At 42.0% G+C, this 16,726-nt stretch overlaps 1 protein-coding gene across 8 annotated transcripts in view; it reads right to left on the reverse strand.

The window, feature by feature from the left end:
- Nucleotides 1–530: 530 nt before the first annotated feature.
- SH3PXD2A (SH3 and PX domains 2A) overlaps nt 531–16,726 on the reverse strand; it is a 247,803-nt gene continuing 231,607 nt past the window's right edge. For 7 of the 8 annotated variants that reach the window (XM_088059689.1, XM_088059690.1, XM_088059687.1 and 4 more), the window contains 3 exons: nt 16,459–16,508; nt 14,256–14,375; nt 531–14,132 (listed from right to left, as the gene is read on the reverse strand). In XM_088059689.1, coding sequence (XP_087915815.1) covers nt 12,237–14,132; nt 14,256–14,375; nt 16,459–16,508 — 2,066 coding nt within the window. In that variant the 3' untranslated portion in view covers nt 531–12,236. The remainder of the gene's footprint in view (nt 14,133–14,255; nt 14,376–16,458; nt 16,509–16,726) is intronic. The other variant, XM_088059688.1, reaches the window with a different exon arrangement.

Consider the following 16,726-nt stretch of genomic DNA (forward strand, 5'->3'; position numbering starts at 1 on the left):
TTCTACTTGTTGAGCTATTCAGGCCTCCAACCTTCAAAGACAGGTAAGAGCAATGGCCAGAAACCTTGCAGGATCAGACCTCGGTATCCCACGTTCAAGCACCACCTGCTCTGCAAACTGCACACAGAGCTCATCTCACCTTGCAGAGCAACCCTAATCACAGAACCAAAGTACCACTTTTGTAAAAGCATGATTTTCTTCTTATTTGGAACCTATCCTTCTCCAAGAAACATCCTTCTTTGAGTACTGTAAACCTTAAGAACTTGTACAACACAGAATTTCTTCATGTTTGAGGGCTGAGGTGACTTTTCCATAAACTTTGTGGAATAGAAAAATACAAAAATACAGCATACAGTAACTTCAGCCAGGGAACAAGACAAGGTCCATTTAGCCTAAGATGAAATTTGCAACTGCATGAATGCACAAATTACAAGTTATTCTGGGAAAGATAAATTCAGTAGAATTCAAGTGTAATCAAAACAGCACTGAAAAAATTAGAAGAAAAACCTCAACAAAACAAACCAACTGGATCACAATTAAAAAGGTCAAAAATTTATTTTTCCTTAGGGCATAAGAGGCGTTGTAAACAAAATACCAACAAACAAACAAACAAATCACAAGTCAATTCTTACAGTCTGCAAGCATTTGAAGACAGTACCCTTTTCCCACCTCCCCCCGAACACTGCAAGCCTGCTCAAATGGTAACTGGCAACAATCCTGGGCCCTGAAGGTCCAGGGAGTTTTGCCATGTCCCAAGCTGGGACTAAATTTCTCATGTAAGAAGGACACTGCATCTGTTTTATCAAACACTTAAAAAAAATAAATCCAACAAAATATAAATATTACAGACAAAGATTAGATTTAGCACCACCTTTGGTCCAAGCAATCAATGAACTGGGAGATGACAGGTACAATTTGTTCAGCAAGTCCTTTCTGCCCAAGTCTTTGAAAACATTATAGGTTCACACTGCAAGAACTTGTAATATCTCTGAGAAAACACTTCTCAAATTCTGGCAGTCCCTCGCAACCTCCCAGGTCCTGCACAGGGAGGAGGGAGCATCCTGGCTGGGCAGCAGCCCCCAGGTCAGCAAAAATCACTCAGAGCACTTGGCAGAGCCCTGTGGGACATGGCAAACAGTGTACCAAGGGTCTGCTCCTGCTTTGGCCCAGCAGAGCTCTGACTTCAGGATAGCTGAGGACCAGCAAGAGCAGTGACAGCGTGCATCCTGAATTTCCCTTTCCACCAACATTTGCCACCCTCCACCACTGCGGCACCTGTGAGCTGCCAGGGTGGGTGATGGCAGATGGCTGGGAGGAGCTGAAGTTGCCTCAATGCAAGTTACTTCAGCATATCTGGAACACGCACATCAGGAGTTCTTTTATCAGTTGTAGTTTACTCCAAGGCCTTTTTAGGCTCATCTTTTCCAATACACAAATGCCCAACAAATGCAGGGTTCTGAATTTTTGCAAAGAGGTGTCACAGCACTAGTGTGTGCCAGGACACACTCACAAGGACCTGTGGTAATCCTAGAAGAAAAAATGAGGTTCATAAAGCAACTGGAAATATTTTATGTTTCTTACAACTCTCTCTCCTCTAAGTGTCCAGGACTCAAATTGTCTTTTCCTTTCCTGTAGGAATTTTTGAGAAGTCCTGATGAACCATTATTAAATGCTGCTCATTTTCAAAGTAACAACAGCTCTAACAAATGCCTGTAGAAAAATGCTGAGATCTACTTCTAAGCACAGTAATCTGAAGTCTTTGTTCTACATCTTCACATGTACAATTGCCCAAGACAGATGGTGTTCCTCATTCTCTGCTGAGAGACCTGTACAGAGTTTTCATCTTTACAAACAGACATGATTAAAAATTCCAAAAACAAGCACTTGTTTTTACTTCGCTGTTTTAGAGCACGCTGCTCTAGGGAAAAAACCCAACCCTCAATTACTTTACATGGTTTTGCCGTTCTCTGAGCAAACAGTTGGTCATGGCACAGAGAGGAGGGCAGCCCCTCTGAGTGCTTTCCCTGTCCCACACAGGGCACAGCCATGAGGACAGCTCTGAAATAGGGCACTGCAGTCAAAGTCTGAAAATCTGGATTAAGGGGGAGATTATGCTTTTCACAGCTCATTTCCCCCACCACTGTCAAATCCAGAGCAAATGAAAACATTGTACTATGATGATTTCATTAATTCTTGCTGGAACAAAGGCACACTTCTTTTGTCCCAGTCACAGAAACAGGCCCCAGTGTCTATCAGCTAAATCCTTACAGGTCCCAGATGACTTGTGCTGAAGTCTGATGGAAATTTCTAGAGAGTCACTTGGGAAAAAGGAGATTTGTGTTTTCCTCATTGCTAATATATCTTTGGTGCTGGCCCACAATAAAATTGCTCATTTTGTTAACCAATACTCTAATCTGCATGCAGTCTTCACAAAGGTTTACACACAGACTCAGGGACTGGTCACAAAAAGATCTGTTTCATGCCAGTTCAGACAGACTGGGGCATCTAACCCCTCCCTCATTAACAATAACTCTGACCATCAATGGGAAAAGATACTGTTAAATGCAGAAAGTGTCACTTTCCTGGATTCCAGTTTTACTGGGATGACTTTTTCTCATGCATATGATTTCCTTTCCTAGGAAAACTTCTCACAGACCCAAGCACACCTGAACCCTTGCAGGAATTGTTCATTGTACAAACAGTTTTATCCAACTGGTCAGCATCTCAAGTTCATTAAACAAAAACTGAACAATGCTTGAAGCTAGTTATTATTTCTGTCTCTAGCTCACATTTGCTATGACATACTGTGAATGTCAAGATACCTGTCACCTCTCTAAGAATTAATTCATGACCAAAAGCTTTAACATCTACATGATCAACAATATTCACTCCACTGCCTTCAGCGGAGCTGGATCAGAGGCCACAACAAAATATGGTCTAAAGCTGTTACCACAAAAAAGGATTTCCCCAGACTCATTTTCTTCCTCTCTTAGCTTAACTTGCAACCCAAAACAAACTAAATGGTCTCCTGCCCACAAACTCTCTTAAAAAAAACCAAAACAAACAAAAAAACGAACAAAGAAATAAACTCTCGGCTAATTCCTTCTCGTATTTACTGCAACAGAAACCACACCAACTTCCAGACCTTTTCCCAAGCAGAACAGACAAATTGGTTCCCATATTAAAAACAAAACAAACAAAAGACAAAGAAGTGTCACCAACTTGACCCCACACACACTAAGACCAGCCACACATTTCTCTATCTCTGGTCACCAACATACCCTCCCAAGATTCCAAGCTCCTATCAGGTACATTCCCAGCACCTAACCACTAAAAGATGGAGCTCTCACCAACACCGAAATGACAACAGTATCTAGAGTTTTCAAGGTCACAGTAAGAACATCAACCACCCAAGAAACCCACTGCAAAACTCTCCTTAGACCAGGCCTAGATCTCTATTTTTTAATTTTTTTTTCTTTTTATTTTTGGTCAACTCAAAATTTGGGACAGCAAACCCTTGAGAAGCTTCCAGTTCAGACATGTGCCATTGCTCTGCTAATGCAGAGGAGCACAACAGCTCAAACAAATTTCAGCCTTCCTTCACCAACAGTTTTAGGCTCCCAGTAACTCACTACCCACAGTTTGCAGAGATAATCTGGGCTAATTAACAGCTACAGCTGTGCACAGCCATCTGAGCTGCTTTCAACACCTACCTGGAGTTATCTGCACCTGAACTTTAGCCTAAGCAGCAATCAATCAAGCTGCTGTCAGGACTTCTCCTGACATGACATTTCATATTGAGCCTTAACTGCGGACGCTCATCTACATGATTCTCCCTAAACACTGCTAGCAGAGTAATAAGCACTGCTGTCTGCAATTAAATCTGCAATAAAGGAACAGCAATGATGTATTGTGCAAGTCAGCCAGATAGCAGAAATGGACTCACACTGTACACTACTGGCCCCACAACACTCACTTTGAACCCTCAGTAGAAAAAAAGTCATTGTAATGCTACACACGCTTTGCTTTTGCAATATTCCAAGGTTTGAACTCATCACAAGTAATGACCAAGACCTTTCAGCAAGCCTGCTCAGCATGACACAGAAAAATTCCTCCTAGCAACTGGCAGCAATTCTAACTTCCTCCTTCCCTGAAAGCCCAAGATTAAGTCAGCTGTTCAGTGAAATACATCATTTTTTAAAAGGTTTATTTTTCTTTTCTTTTTCATTTGTTCCAGTTTACTAATTACTACAGGCTAAGTTCCAGTGACTGCACTATTCTTTTCTGTCCTGCTTCAAGGGGACAGAAAAAACCAAATGAATGTGTTCTGACCCAGAGTCAGAACAGAATTCAATGGCCCTCTAGTCATCACCCAAGGCTGATGATGGGATTTTGTTTATTTATCCCTCATGACCCAGGAAGCAGTTCAAGAATAAGCTCTCCAACCACAAAAGAACTGTTTGCACAGAGAATGCTGTCACATTGCTTACCTTCCAGCCATCAAATACAGAGTCACTATAACGGCTTTCATGGGGAATATATGGAGAAGCCTGAAATGCTTACCTAAATATTATATCTTGTATTTTAAAAATTTTCTTAGTGCCAAGTGATTCTCCCTTACACCTGTTTTTCTCCTCCACCAAACAGGGACCAAGACAGGTACCATTGTAACCAAATAACCCTCAGCATCAGGGAGAGGTCACTAAAACAAACATTGTTCCAGAAGTAGTGCTAGCACAGGGCTGTTCCTGTCCACATGGACAGATCTAGAACAGCAATGCTTGCCCACTGCACCAGCTGAACCTCGGTGTATGCAAACTCCAGACACACAAACTGCCTCAACTACAACAAGCATACAACCTATGTTTGTCTTCTTTTGGTGGATTGGTGGCTTCAGGATACAGATTATCATAGTATGTTAGGGATTGAAACTTTTCTCAAAAACAAAAAATCCTGTCACAGAGCAGTGATGTATTTAAACCATCTATACAGAGAAAGCACCTGCAGTGTCGGACCAAATAATTAATTTGCCTTATTAAAAACATCTTTTTCCTCATATTTTATCTATCTCTCCCCTGCCAATATAGTTACTTCTAATTTATTTTCTAATTTCTTTCCAAATCATCATAATCAACATAATTCCCATAATTTTAATTCAGTAACAAACAGGAGTCTCAACTCAGGACAGTAGTGGCTTATGCTGACAAGAACAGGTCTGTAAAACGCCAGTGTGAAGCTTTAAACCAAATTTATTTATAAAAAAAACAAACACAAAACAAAAAGAAAATTGCACTCTCCAACTAAAAATCAACACTACCTTGATGCAAGAACAAATGAAAACATAGTTGATGGGACCAGCCCAGCCCTGACAATATAAAATGGGGGAAACAAATTTGTTCTGATTATGCCAGCCATGTCCGCACGCAGTGCGGCGCAGCTTCCGCCCCGGGAACTGCTGCGGAGTCCCAGCCCTGACGCAAGGGCACACAGGAGAAAAGATCTCCTCATTCCACCCTTGGCACACCCTGCAAAACTGACACCCCAAAGCAGAGTTATGGGTGACTTTTTACAGACACCTGTGCTTTGCTCCAAATTGGGTCTAAGATGGAGAAGGAAAAGCAGCAACAGCAACCTACATCCCAACCCAAAGTCAACTGACTGGGGGCTTCTGCATCCGGCCTTATGTACAGTACTTTATTTGAAAATTACAGAAACACACAACAGACATGACTACTGAGCAGCACAGAGAGAGAGAGAGAAAGAACAACACAAGCACTGGGCATCGTTAGCAGAGGCCATCAAACAGTTCAAGTGTGCAGACACATTCCCCATGCATCATTGTAGTGCTGGTCCCTGCTTCTAGCAAGCAACAAAAAGCAAGTGAAAACAAAATAACTTAGACAAATATATGCTCTCAGACCATCATACTGGTACTGTTGGCAGCTATCAAACACTGAACTGATACACAGCACTTCACTATGTGGCTAAATAGCATCTGAAGCTGACAGAGAAGGAGCTGCTGGTGATGGAAAACCACCAGCAAATAGCAGCAAAGCTCCAGCTGGTTTTAAAAAGCTGCAAGATTTGCAGCACAGTGGATCATGGCAGGGCAGCACCAAGGCTAAGCAGTCCTGTGCACCCTTTGGAGGTGTAGGAACAGAGTGCACAGAGCTTGCTTTTGCTGAGAACGGTCCATGCTGAGCACCCACAGGGCTCTTCTGTCAGTGTAACTCTACTGATGCTCGTGGGCTTCTTGCCAGTTCAGATGAGAGCATGTGAAAGAATTAAGTTGGCTCCTCAAAACCAGATTACTAATTGGTAAAGTATTAGAGGTTTTCCAAAAATCACACGTTTGATACTATTTCAGTACAGCTGCAGAATTCAGTTTTTCTGTTTGAATGCAAAGGTCTCTGGTAATACTAAAGCTTTTTGACAAACCTAAGAACAGCAGGACAAAAATTAAGCAGAAAATGGAGGTACATCCCCTCTCCAGAGTAATGAACTAGAGCCACAGGAGATGTACTTCCCAGAGCTCAGAGAGTCAAGTGCTCTGGCTTTCACATTTCTCTTGCACCATACAAAAATAGTCCAGTTTTTCAAAGGCAGTAGATTTTGCTGCTACCTGTAAAGTCACATTATTTTTGACAGATGGAAGTTCTCCTTCCATTCAAATAGAATTTAAGACAATACCTCTTTTGAAGGGCAAAGTTTCTGCCCAAATTGATTTAGGACCTGAGAGATCCACCTTTGCAAGCCAAGAAATATGAAATCAATATCCAAAACATCTGTGAAATTCTGCAGGTGAGAATTAACCCAGATAAAAGGGAGACTTTTTCTTCCTAGGTTAACAATAATGACAGAAAAGAAAGGACCTGTAAAAATATTCCCATAGCTCTTGCAATAAATAGAAATAAAAATACAGTATCCAAACTTGGGACTGCACCAGCAGAATTATTTTCCCTTCTGAAGTTACCACCAATTCTGAAGTGCAACAGAGGACGTAGCCAGCAGAGACAAACCAGAAGACGGAATCATGCATGGATGACATACAGAGTGTTTCAAGCATAGCTTAGAAGTCCTGTATTGATAAGGATGTTAATGCACATTCTATACATAATTCTGGCAACATGCTGCATAATCCTTATACTTTCACTAACAGGTGATACTTTTTTATGGAAAGCAGCCATTCCCAACCCAAGCCACCCCAGCTGTCAGTCTCTACCGACCCAAGGGTCCTGTTTTCATCCAGTTGCCCCCTCCACTGCATTTCCCCTTCCCTAAGAGTGCATGAATAGAGAATTGCAAACATTTCACACTGCACGTTCCACTCCAAGTCCTGGATGAGGGGCCTGTTTATTCTATGAATATTGCACTTATCCACTCATTGGATTTGCTTTTTCTCAAGAATGCAGAATATTTGGGAAAAAATAGAAAGAATAGTAGGATACAACACAGGAAAATATGAGTTATTAACAAGCTAGCTATGAAGATCTAAAATTAAATAGCACTAGTTCTATCCTGTTAATGCTAGTAATATGAAAATAATGAATGCTTTATCAAATTCCCTTGTTTTTCATATAAGATAAAAGCAGTAACTTTCTTTTTAACTGAGGAAAGCAATGAATATATATTACAATAAAATATGATTCATTAAGATCTGAAAGTGATGAAAACAATTATATAATGCCTTCGTCAAACTTTATAGCATCATAATGGAAGGAGTCATTAGGGAACACATCCACAAGGGACAAATGCATTTTTTAGCTATACCCATGCAGATGTGAATTTCCATTTTGAAGAGTCTAGCTGCAAGACAATTCCAATCTTTCCTTATTGTGTATTTGCTATTATTGAATACATCAATTTCAAAACTTCCTGTTGACACATCAGTTAAGTACCCCAACATGTGCCCATCATCTCTTGTCTTGAAAGATTTGGCTTGCAAAGGACTGATACATACAACTACACTCATCCATTGCATGGAATGACAGCTAAAACAATGGACCAGAGTTGCCTCCCATGGGGAAGGACTCCTAACAAAATGCATGACTCTTGCTGTTATGAGAATGTGTTTTGAAAGGGGATACAAGGGAAACCAGCAAATAAACTTTTCAGGCATTATATAAAGCTCAATAACGAACTCAGAAGTGCTCATTATTATTAAAGTTGCAGTATACAGCAAGACACAATTTTCACATTCTTTAATTTTGTTCTCTGGCATTGGAGTTTGGAATTTCTGCTGGTCCAAATTCAAGACTTTTTGGAAAATACAGAGGGTGGGTGAGAGCAAGACAGCAAAACCAGCCACCTCTCTCCCCAGAGGAGGGCCCCCTTCAGCTGCAAATGGCTTTGCTCAAGCCCTGCAGACTCTCTCTTAACAAGCTGGTTCAGGAATAAACCAGAAAGAGAAATTTAAACAGTACTATTGGTTTCTGCATTGAGTGTTCACTGAGGTGTACATTACATTTAAATATTGCTCTTGATCCAGTGTCAGTTCTGGCAAATTTAGTAAATAAAAGGCGACGTTAACATTTTTAGAAAAGAGCTAAAACACTTCTAGCACTACACTGTCCTCTGAGTACTCTGCTAGGTTTTCCTGCCCTGCAGTCAGCTTTTCTGATATGGCTTAAGGCCTTTCTCTCTTCTTCACTCAGCTAAGAGTGGGGGCTTGCTATTTAGGGTGTCAGTAGAACTGACCAAAACTAGCTGCTCATTGATGGAAAAAATAATAATTATTTTCCTGATATCTCTCAATTGAAAGAATTAAAAAAAAAAGAGAGCATCTCTGTGAGAGATGCTATAACAATGGTAAGGCAGGAATAGGAAAAATTGCATTGGGAGCATTTGTTTTAAAAGCGCCCTTTTAAACACAAGCAGCCAAAACAACTACCAAGTGAAGGGAAGCCCAATGGAAGCTTTTCCACCAGGGTGGAAGCCAGCATGGCAAGTGGTGGCCAACAATAATTTCTGGCCCCAAGTAGGCATCTGCACCCCATCTGATTTCTGGTACAGGTGAGGGCAGAGGGAGGCCACAAGTGTGGCTCTGCAGCCCATCTCCAGAGCCTGGCCTCTCCTCAGGAAGGCATGGAGCCTCTGAGATGGGATAAAGCAGCAACTGAGCCATGGAGCTGCTGCATGAGGAAACCCTGGCAGTGCTGCAGGCACCCTCACGCAGTGTCATCCTGAAAACCACCTCCCTGCAAAGGCCAGAGCTAGAGAAGCAAGGCAGCAAGATGAAACAGGAGCTGTGGGACACATGGAACGTCCCTTACAGAGCTGCCTCAGGCAGATCCTGAAGCCTCCTAACCTGAGCCTCACAGAGAACTTGCATCCACGGGGCCAGCCCTGTGCAAGGCACATGGCAGCCAGGTGCTGGAATTGTCTGCCAAAAACACTTGTGCTACCCCACACCCTGCAAGGACTCCTGCAGTTTAGAAGTGCCCTGGGCTTGGCTTTGCTGGATGCAGATGTATTTCCAGTAGCCTGGAATACATTTCTGTCTCCTTGCTGCTCTTCCCTCCTTGATTAGGGGCTCATGTCAGGCCATACCATACTCAGAGAATTCAGTGGCTCAATGCAGAAGATCTGGGAGCTGTGCTTTACATCCCCCCAAAGAGATGACCTAGTGGGAATGTCATTAAACAAAACTTTAGAATATTTTAAATAATAAGTTAATTCTTAATAAATATGTGCTTCAAGAAAATGATAATTATATACTGCACCTTTAAATAATGCACTTAGTTCTCTGCACTGGCTTCCATTTTGGTTTCTTTTATTGTTAAAGTGCATTAATTCAAAATAATGAACCACTTCCGCATCATTATTGTTAAAATAAATCATAACATTAATACCAATCACTAAGTCACTACTATTAGTACTGCAATCTAGCAGATAACTCTATGTATTGCTCTATTTAATACTGTCCAGCAGAAGAATATAATACTTCTATTATAATTTCACAACAGCTCCAGCAGTCTTTTATGGCTGCTACCATATTAGTACAACTAAAAATGGGGAGAAGTAGAGAGACAGGGCCACAATGTCTCAGATACACATCCAGCAAGATGTAGCTAACTGGACACACTCTTACACATCATAGGGTGAGACATTAAGGTACAAAGAGGACCCCGCACTGTGATATGAGCTGTTGTGCACTTTACACCTTCTCCTGCCACCACAATTTAAAGGGATCCCAAAGAAACAGCCTCCCCTCCCCACCTGCATGCAGAGAGCTGCTCGAACCACAGCACTGTTTGTAGCCTGTAGTTGTGGCACCTGGGTGTTGTTTCAGCTACCAAAAGGACATCAGCCACATCAGCTGTAGGCAACTCTCTCAGTGTTATCACGGAAATTAATAAAACACCCAAACCACACACACACACACAAAAGAAGACCCAAAAAAAAAAACCAAGAAAAGAAAAGAAAAAAGACAAGAGAAACATATAAATTTCCTCTTTTTTTTTTTTTTTGGCAGTGAAGCATCCCCAGTAACATATGGTATTATTGTGCTGTTTTGCTCAGCCCCTTGATCCCAGCTATTTTGAAGCCTTTATAACCTTTAACTTTCAAGCCAAATCAGTACGAAACTGGTGGAAAAAAGGACATGTAATGCTTTGTGTAAACCAGTAGTGAAATGGTCTGCCCCTCCCCCCTTTGAACAGGTTTACAATGCTGCCTATTATTTAAATGAATTAGATATTGATCTTGAGTGATTAACAAGGCCAGTTAAGAAAACCCCCAAGCATGACTTACTTAAACACAGTAGGGATTTAGTAAATTATGTTTACAGTACAAGGCTACCTCACAAATTATTCCATATTCCTAGCCTTTTCCAATGGATACCTCTCCCATATCCCACACCACCCACACCGTGCGCCACATTTCAAAACACGAGTTAAGAAAGGCAAACAGAACTGGAACTAGAAGAGGCAGCTTCCTGGTTAGATGCATTGTAGACTGAATTGCTTTGATATTAAATCTCTGAGCCTGAGAAGCCCAGGCCCACTTTCCAGTACAAATGTACTCTTTGGATTCAAGTGGGAACAGAAACGCATATTTGGCTCCTACTTCAGTTTTAAGTCTTTTCTGGTAAAACCAGACACACACAGAAAGAAAATACAGTACACCCAGAATGCACAGAAAAGACAAAAGCAAAACACAAAAGCAATTCCCCAAAAATATACAAATTATGTGCAGACTGAGTTTGATGGCTTTTTTTTCCCCACTCATTGTAAACACTGATGTTTCAGAAGGTTACAAATATTTCTCTCTAATATCTTGGTGGGCCCTGCCAGCAGTCAGCACCCTTGGATTTGGACCAGAGGGCAAAACAAGAACTAACACATCTGACAGTTTTGTCTTTAGTATCTTAAGGGACTTTGTTGACTTTGATAACTTTTGAGAAACCCAACTCTGGGAAAAGAATCAACCAGTATCACCTGGCAGGAGTCAGGCACAGAACCAAATACAAAGTCTACATAGTAACAGACACACTTAAGCAAGGGGTTTGTAGGTTTGTTTTTACAAGCACCAGTAGGCATCACTGCCCTCAAACACCTGAAATCCCAACTCAAAGAACAAGAGAGAATGAAAGGAAACAAAAAGCCCCCAACCCAGACCACCTGATGGCCTTTTCCGGTGCGTTAGCCGTAACACTGAAGTCAGAGACCAAAGCTCTTCACGATGAAAAGGCTCCAACTCTGGGCCTACCAACTGTTGAGTATAGTTAAAAAAAACAAAAACGTGAACATCTCAAAAGGATTAGAGTCCCTCTGTAGTTCAGAAACTTTCACTTGCTGCTTCTCACTGTAAGTTGTGGAAAAGCATTCAAAATTCTTGGGTATTCCACGAATGACACAAATGAGGAGAAAGGGAGCCAAGATTGTAAAACAGTTTGGCACAGAACTCCCCAGGTAGATGCATGTGTATTTCTCTCACAAAAGGCACACGTTTGGTTTCCTATCAATAATGGGAAGGATGGGATGTCATACCCTGTTACACATACAAGAATATTAACAACTTCACAAAAAGGCATTTGACTATGCTGCATCTTCCTCATAGTTGCTTACAACATGTAAACCCCACAAACCTCTCCAGAACATGGCAGATTTGTCCTCATATAGACTCCTCTGTACAAACTGGAGCACAGGGAAACGTCTTTTTGTGTAGCAATTGGTTTTTTCCACACGTACACAGCAGGAACAGTATAAATTAGGGAGGTTAAAGATATTGCAACATTAGTTCTTTTTCTCCAAATAATTTGAGGGCACCCAGCCTTTGAATGGCTTCACACCATTCATGATCTGGCAGTACCACCAGCCATTTGGGTTCCTTTCGAGGACCTCCATGCAGACACCTTCCTGAAACCCCGCAGTCTCCTCATCCCCTTCATAGTCTGCAATGGAAACATAGATGTCCTTGAGATTGTTGTGGATGAACTGGGATTTCTCAATGGGCTTTGGCCTGACTGTAGACACAGGGATCCCATTCCTCTGCGTGGGGAGGTTGGAGGTGGTCTCAGAGCTCTCTGTGCCCAGCCGCTCTGGCTGCTTTCCCTTTGTGTCACCAGGCTGTGACCACGCGTTGCTGAAGGAGGAATTCCGACGGACGTTCCTAAGTTGATCTGTAGTTGTCAAAGACTCATTTCTGCGCAAGGAGCATGACAGGTTGTTGTCCTTTGGTGGTGGAGACACAAACACTGACTGCGGACGGACAGCAAGTTGCCTCACACCATTCCTCATTTTAACTGGCCCTGATGCTTTTGAAAAGCCACCAGGAGGTTTGCTTGGGATGGGTGGTGTTGCACGTTTGCTCTGGTTGATGGTGTTCAAAGCCTGAACCCTCTTCTCTATCTTCTCTAAACTGTTTGACTTGTTTTCATTTTTCCTGTTCCTGGCAAAAGAGGAATCCGTCTCTGCTGATGTAGTTTCTCGCTGGTTATCAGGGAGAGCCAAATAGTGGGAAGGAGCCCAGCCTTCCATGTCTCCATACTTCAGATACCACCATCCACTGGCTTGCTTTTCCAGCACTTCCACTTCGACTCCTGCTGGGAAGCAAATTTCAGAATCCTGTACCTTTTGGTATGAATCAGTGGTCACATAGAAACATCTGGAGTCATTTTCTTGCTCAGTTTTGGCTGTATGGCTGGAGCAGAAGATGCCACGGGAAGGAGTTGTGATGAAATCAGCCGAGCTTCTCCGAACAGGGTCATCCTGGTTCTCAGAAGCTGTGCAGGGGGGGCTTGCAGACTCTTCACTTCTTGAACCTTTGAGTCCACCTCTGAGCTGCCCTGTTGGCCTCAGCTGACGCCTTAAAGTGCTAATATCCATCTTTTCTTGGCTCTGAGAGTCTGCCTTGTTCAGGAAAGGTTTGGGCCTAACGATTGGCTTTGCTCTGATGGAAGGACTCTGCCCAGGATCTTTCTTCATGCCTGTTCTTGGCACACTACGTAAGCCGACATCTGAAGCTGATCTTGGTTTTGTCTCCTCACTCCTGGAATAGTGACATTTTCCAAGATCAGGCTGAATGTTTTTGTCTGTCTTGAGCTTCACGAGTGATGATTTAGGAGAGCTGGAACATGGAGAATTCCTTCGGATCAACGACAGAGAGGAGCTTTTCTGAGAATCCGAATCCCCACTAGATTCCTTGTTTGACAAAGCATCTTCCACATAACGCCTAAACCCCTCATTCTCATAGATGGTTTCTTCTTCATGAGCAACTTCTTCTGAAGACTCCCCTACTTTGAACTTAGCTTTCTGAAGTGATGACACAGGTGAGGGCTTGAGGGGCTGAAACAGTCGTTTTTCAGGAGTGCCCTCTTCATGGTGACTTTCACTCACTTCACACTCTGAGTCAAAGCCAAAGGCAGGCACGTCATACTCAGGTTCTTCGTATTTCAGCTTGTGGGGAGAGTCCTGGGTATCTCCTGAAGAAACTGCTCCAGGAGTTGTTCCTTCTTCAGAGTCTTTTGGTTTACTGGGAGGTGCTGGTGGAGGAACCTTTGGGCGGGTTAAAGTACTGGTTCTTCTGTTCAAATTTGGTTTCTTTCTCTTGTCAATGTAAGATGCTGGGGCCCATCCTTCCTTCTCTCCAATCTGCACATACCACCAGCCACCAGAATTCTTTTCAATAACCTAAGAGGTAACAAGGAACATGTTACTTGGACAAAAATCTCAACTCACTGCTTCCCACTCCTCCCCTTCCAATCCACTCCAATGCAATATTGCAATTTTTCCAGATACACTGTTAAGACTCACCTCTGCTTTTTGTCCTCCACGAAAGCTTATGCCATCAGAGATGCATGACTGGAATTCAGCAATGGTGTAATATTCCACTTCCACAGAGGGTGGCTCTGGTGGCTTGGGTAACTGAAAACCCTATGGCAAATAGTATGCTTTGTTCATTTACACCAAAGAAGCAGTCAGCTAAACAGCAGTATGAAAAGAAAAATGCTTTTAATTCACTAAGACTCATCCTCCTTCCTAATGGTAACTGCCAAGTTCTCCAGAGTGGGAGCTGATGTATTGATATGGGCTAAAAGAGAAAAGTCTTTCAACAGTGGCACTGTTCATGCCACTTTCACCAGCTATTAAAACTAATAATCTTTACCTGCATAGTAAAATATTTTACATGGGGATGATGAAGCGTGAGCTGCAGTCACACTAAGAACAGCTCATTTATGCTGAGATTTTGTCCAGAAAGACCCAGCTCTGGATGACATGCCACAACTGCAGAAAATTGCATTGCAACAAACCTCTAATAGATTCCATTGTTAAATACACTATCTTAAAATATAATCCAAATGAATTATTGCTTTTAATATACTGCCGTTCTTTTTAAACAATCTGAACTCAGATTGTCAGATTATCAGGTCAGTGATATGAGCTAATGGGCAACTCTTGTAGCAAAGAAACAAGGACAATATCACAAACCCCCTAGCTTTGCCCAGCTAAAGTGCTAGAAGGGAAGGACTTTACTGCTTGATCAGAACAACGCCAGATCCTCCTCGTAACAGACCCAGAAATTCTATTCAATCCCAACACAACCTTCGTAAAGGCTCTATGAGAAGTGGGACACTGCTATTTACAGCCATTCTGGCAGCCTATCGGACTCCTCTAAAAGCTAAGTGCCTTTACATTAAGCTGCCACATTTCAGAATTTGCTACAATTATTTTTTAAGGTAATAAATGGGATAAAGGTCCTTTCAGGAATATCAATATTGAAAGCTTTTTCAGATAGCACAGTGCTGATCTGCAGGGCAGCTAGGTGACAGTGAAGCTGCACAGCTTTGGCACTTCACTACTTAGGGTCCTATGAAAGAACAATAGGTCAGACAAACACAGGACAAAGACACAAAATGATCCAGAGCCATCAGTGGGAGAAGGGCAAATCACACACTGTGTTTTATTCTCCTGCTCCTCCATTTCTATGATACCCCTTCTGTAACTAACAGTTGATGTTTCATCACACACAGCATGTGGCATTTCACAGAGAATGCACCTCTGCACCTTAGGAACCGTGTCTAACAATGTTATAATTGGATGTTTCTGCACTATAAATGCTGAAATACAGCAGAAGCACAGCATAATAAAATGCCTTCAGATAATAGGATGGTTTGGATTAAATGAAGATAATTGGAAACAGCAGATATGCTCAGGGTTTCACATATAATATCACTGTTATTTTTAGCATGGGATTAAGTGTCATAGTCTTGCCAAAACAAAGTCTAATTGCAAATAATGTGAAGAAAAATAGGAAGAAAATGCAAATGTGCTATTCATGTAGTTTGTTAAGAAGCATCTCTAGTGACAGAAAAATTACAAGTCGCATATTGCTCACAAAGGGTACAGCAAAGATTAAACACTATGTATTGCTAGATAAACAAGCTATTAGCAGGACTTTTATATAAATCCACTACTGACTAGCGCCTATTGAAGATGACAGCTCTCATCTCAAATTGGTACAAATTACCAGGATTCTAGCTTTGGGGATAAGAAATCATAAGGAGTCTCATTCCTGTAGCATACATCCTTTCACAGGATTCTGAGCCACTCTAAACATGCACAAGAGTGAAGCTTGGCCACCTCAAAGTTGGTAGCAATGGAAGGAGAGGACACATTCCCAGCTGCTTAAGAGAAGAGAAGGTCAGAAATTTCAGTCTGAGCTAAGGACATCCAGAGGAAATTTAAACCTTCTGAGTCAGCCAAACGAGTTTTAATGCTCATGCACAGAACACAGAAGCTTTATCATAATCTCCCTTCAGACCTGATTAGTTGGGGCAACATTCTGAATAACAGAAAACCTGATTCATCATTAGGATGCCCTGAGGTCTGCTCAACACTTAATGAATGAACAGGCATGCAAATAAAGGATCCCTCCCACCTTGTACAGCTGCACAAAGTCTGCCAAAGCACCCAGACACCTACCCACTGCTAAGATAAACCATAAACCAATACACACCAGACTGGACTCTCTTCGTGGGGGTGGCCTTGTTCTCAGATTTGGAGAACCTGAGCAGGAAAGGGAACAGGGAGAGTTTATTTAACTTCGCAAGTACTGCTAAACACACTTTTCAGTAGCTCTCTGCTGTTACACAGTTTGAGAATAGAAGACAGTATTTGCAATATTTAAGGTACCTCTATGAAACAAGATAGGAAACTATGAGGGTATACTAGAAATACCAAAGTAGCTTAGGTACTCATCTCTGCTAAGCCAGCAAATTTAAGAG

This window comes from Pseudopodoces humilis, chromosome 9, assembly GCF_049639895.1.
Source record: "Pseudopodoces humilis isolate 2021_Gansu_Grassland_sample_001 chromosome 9, ASM4963989v1, whole genome shotgun sequence".
NCBI lineage: Eukaryota > Metazoa > Chordata > Aves > Passeriformes > Paridae > Pseudopodoces > Pseudopodoces humilis.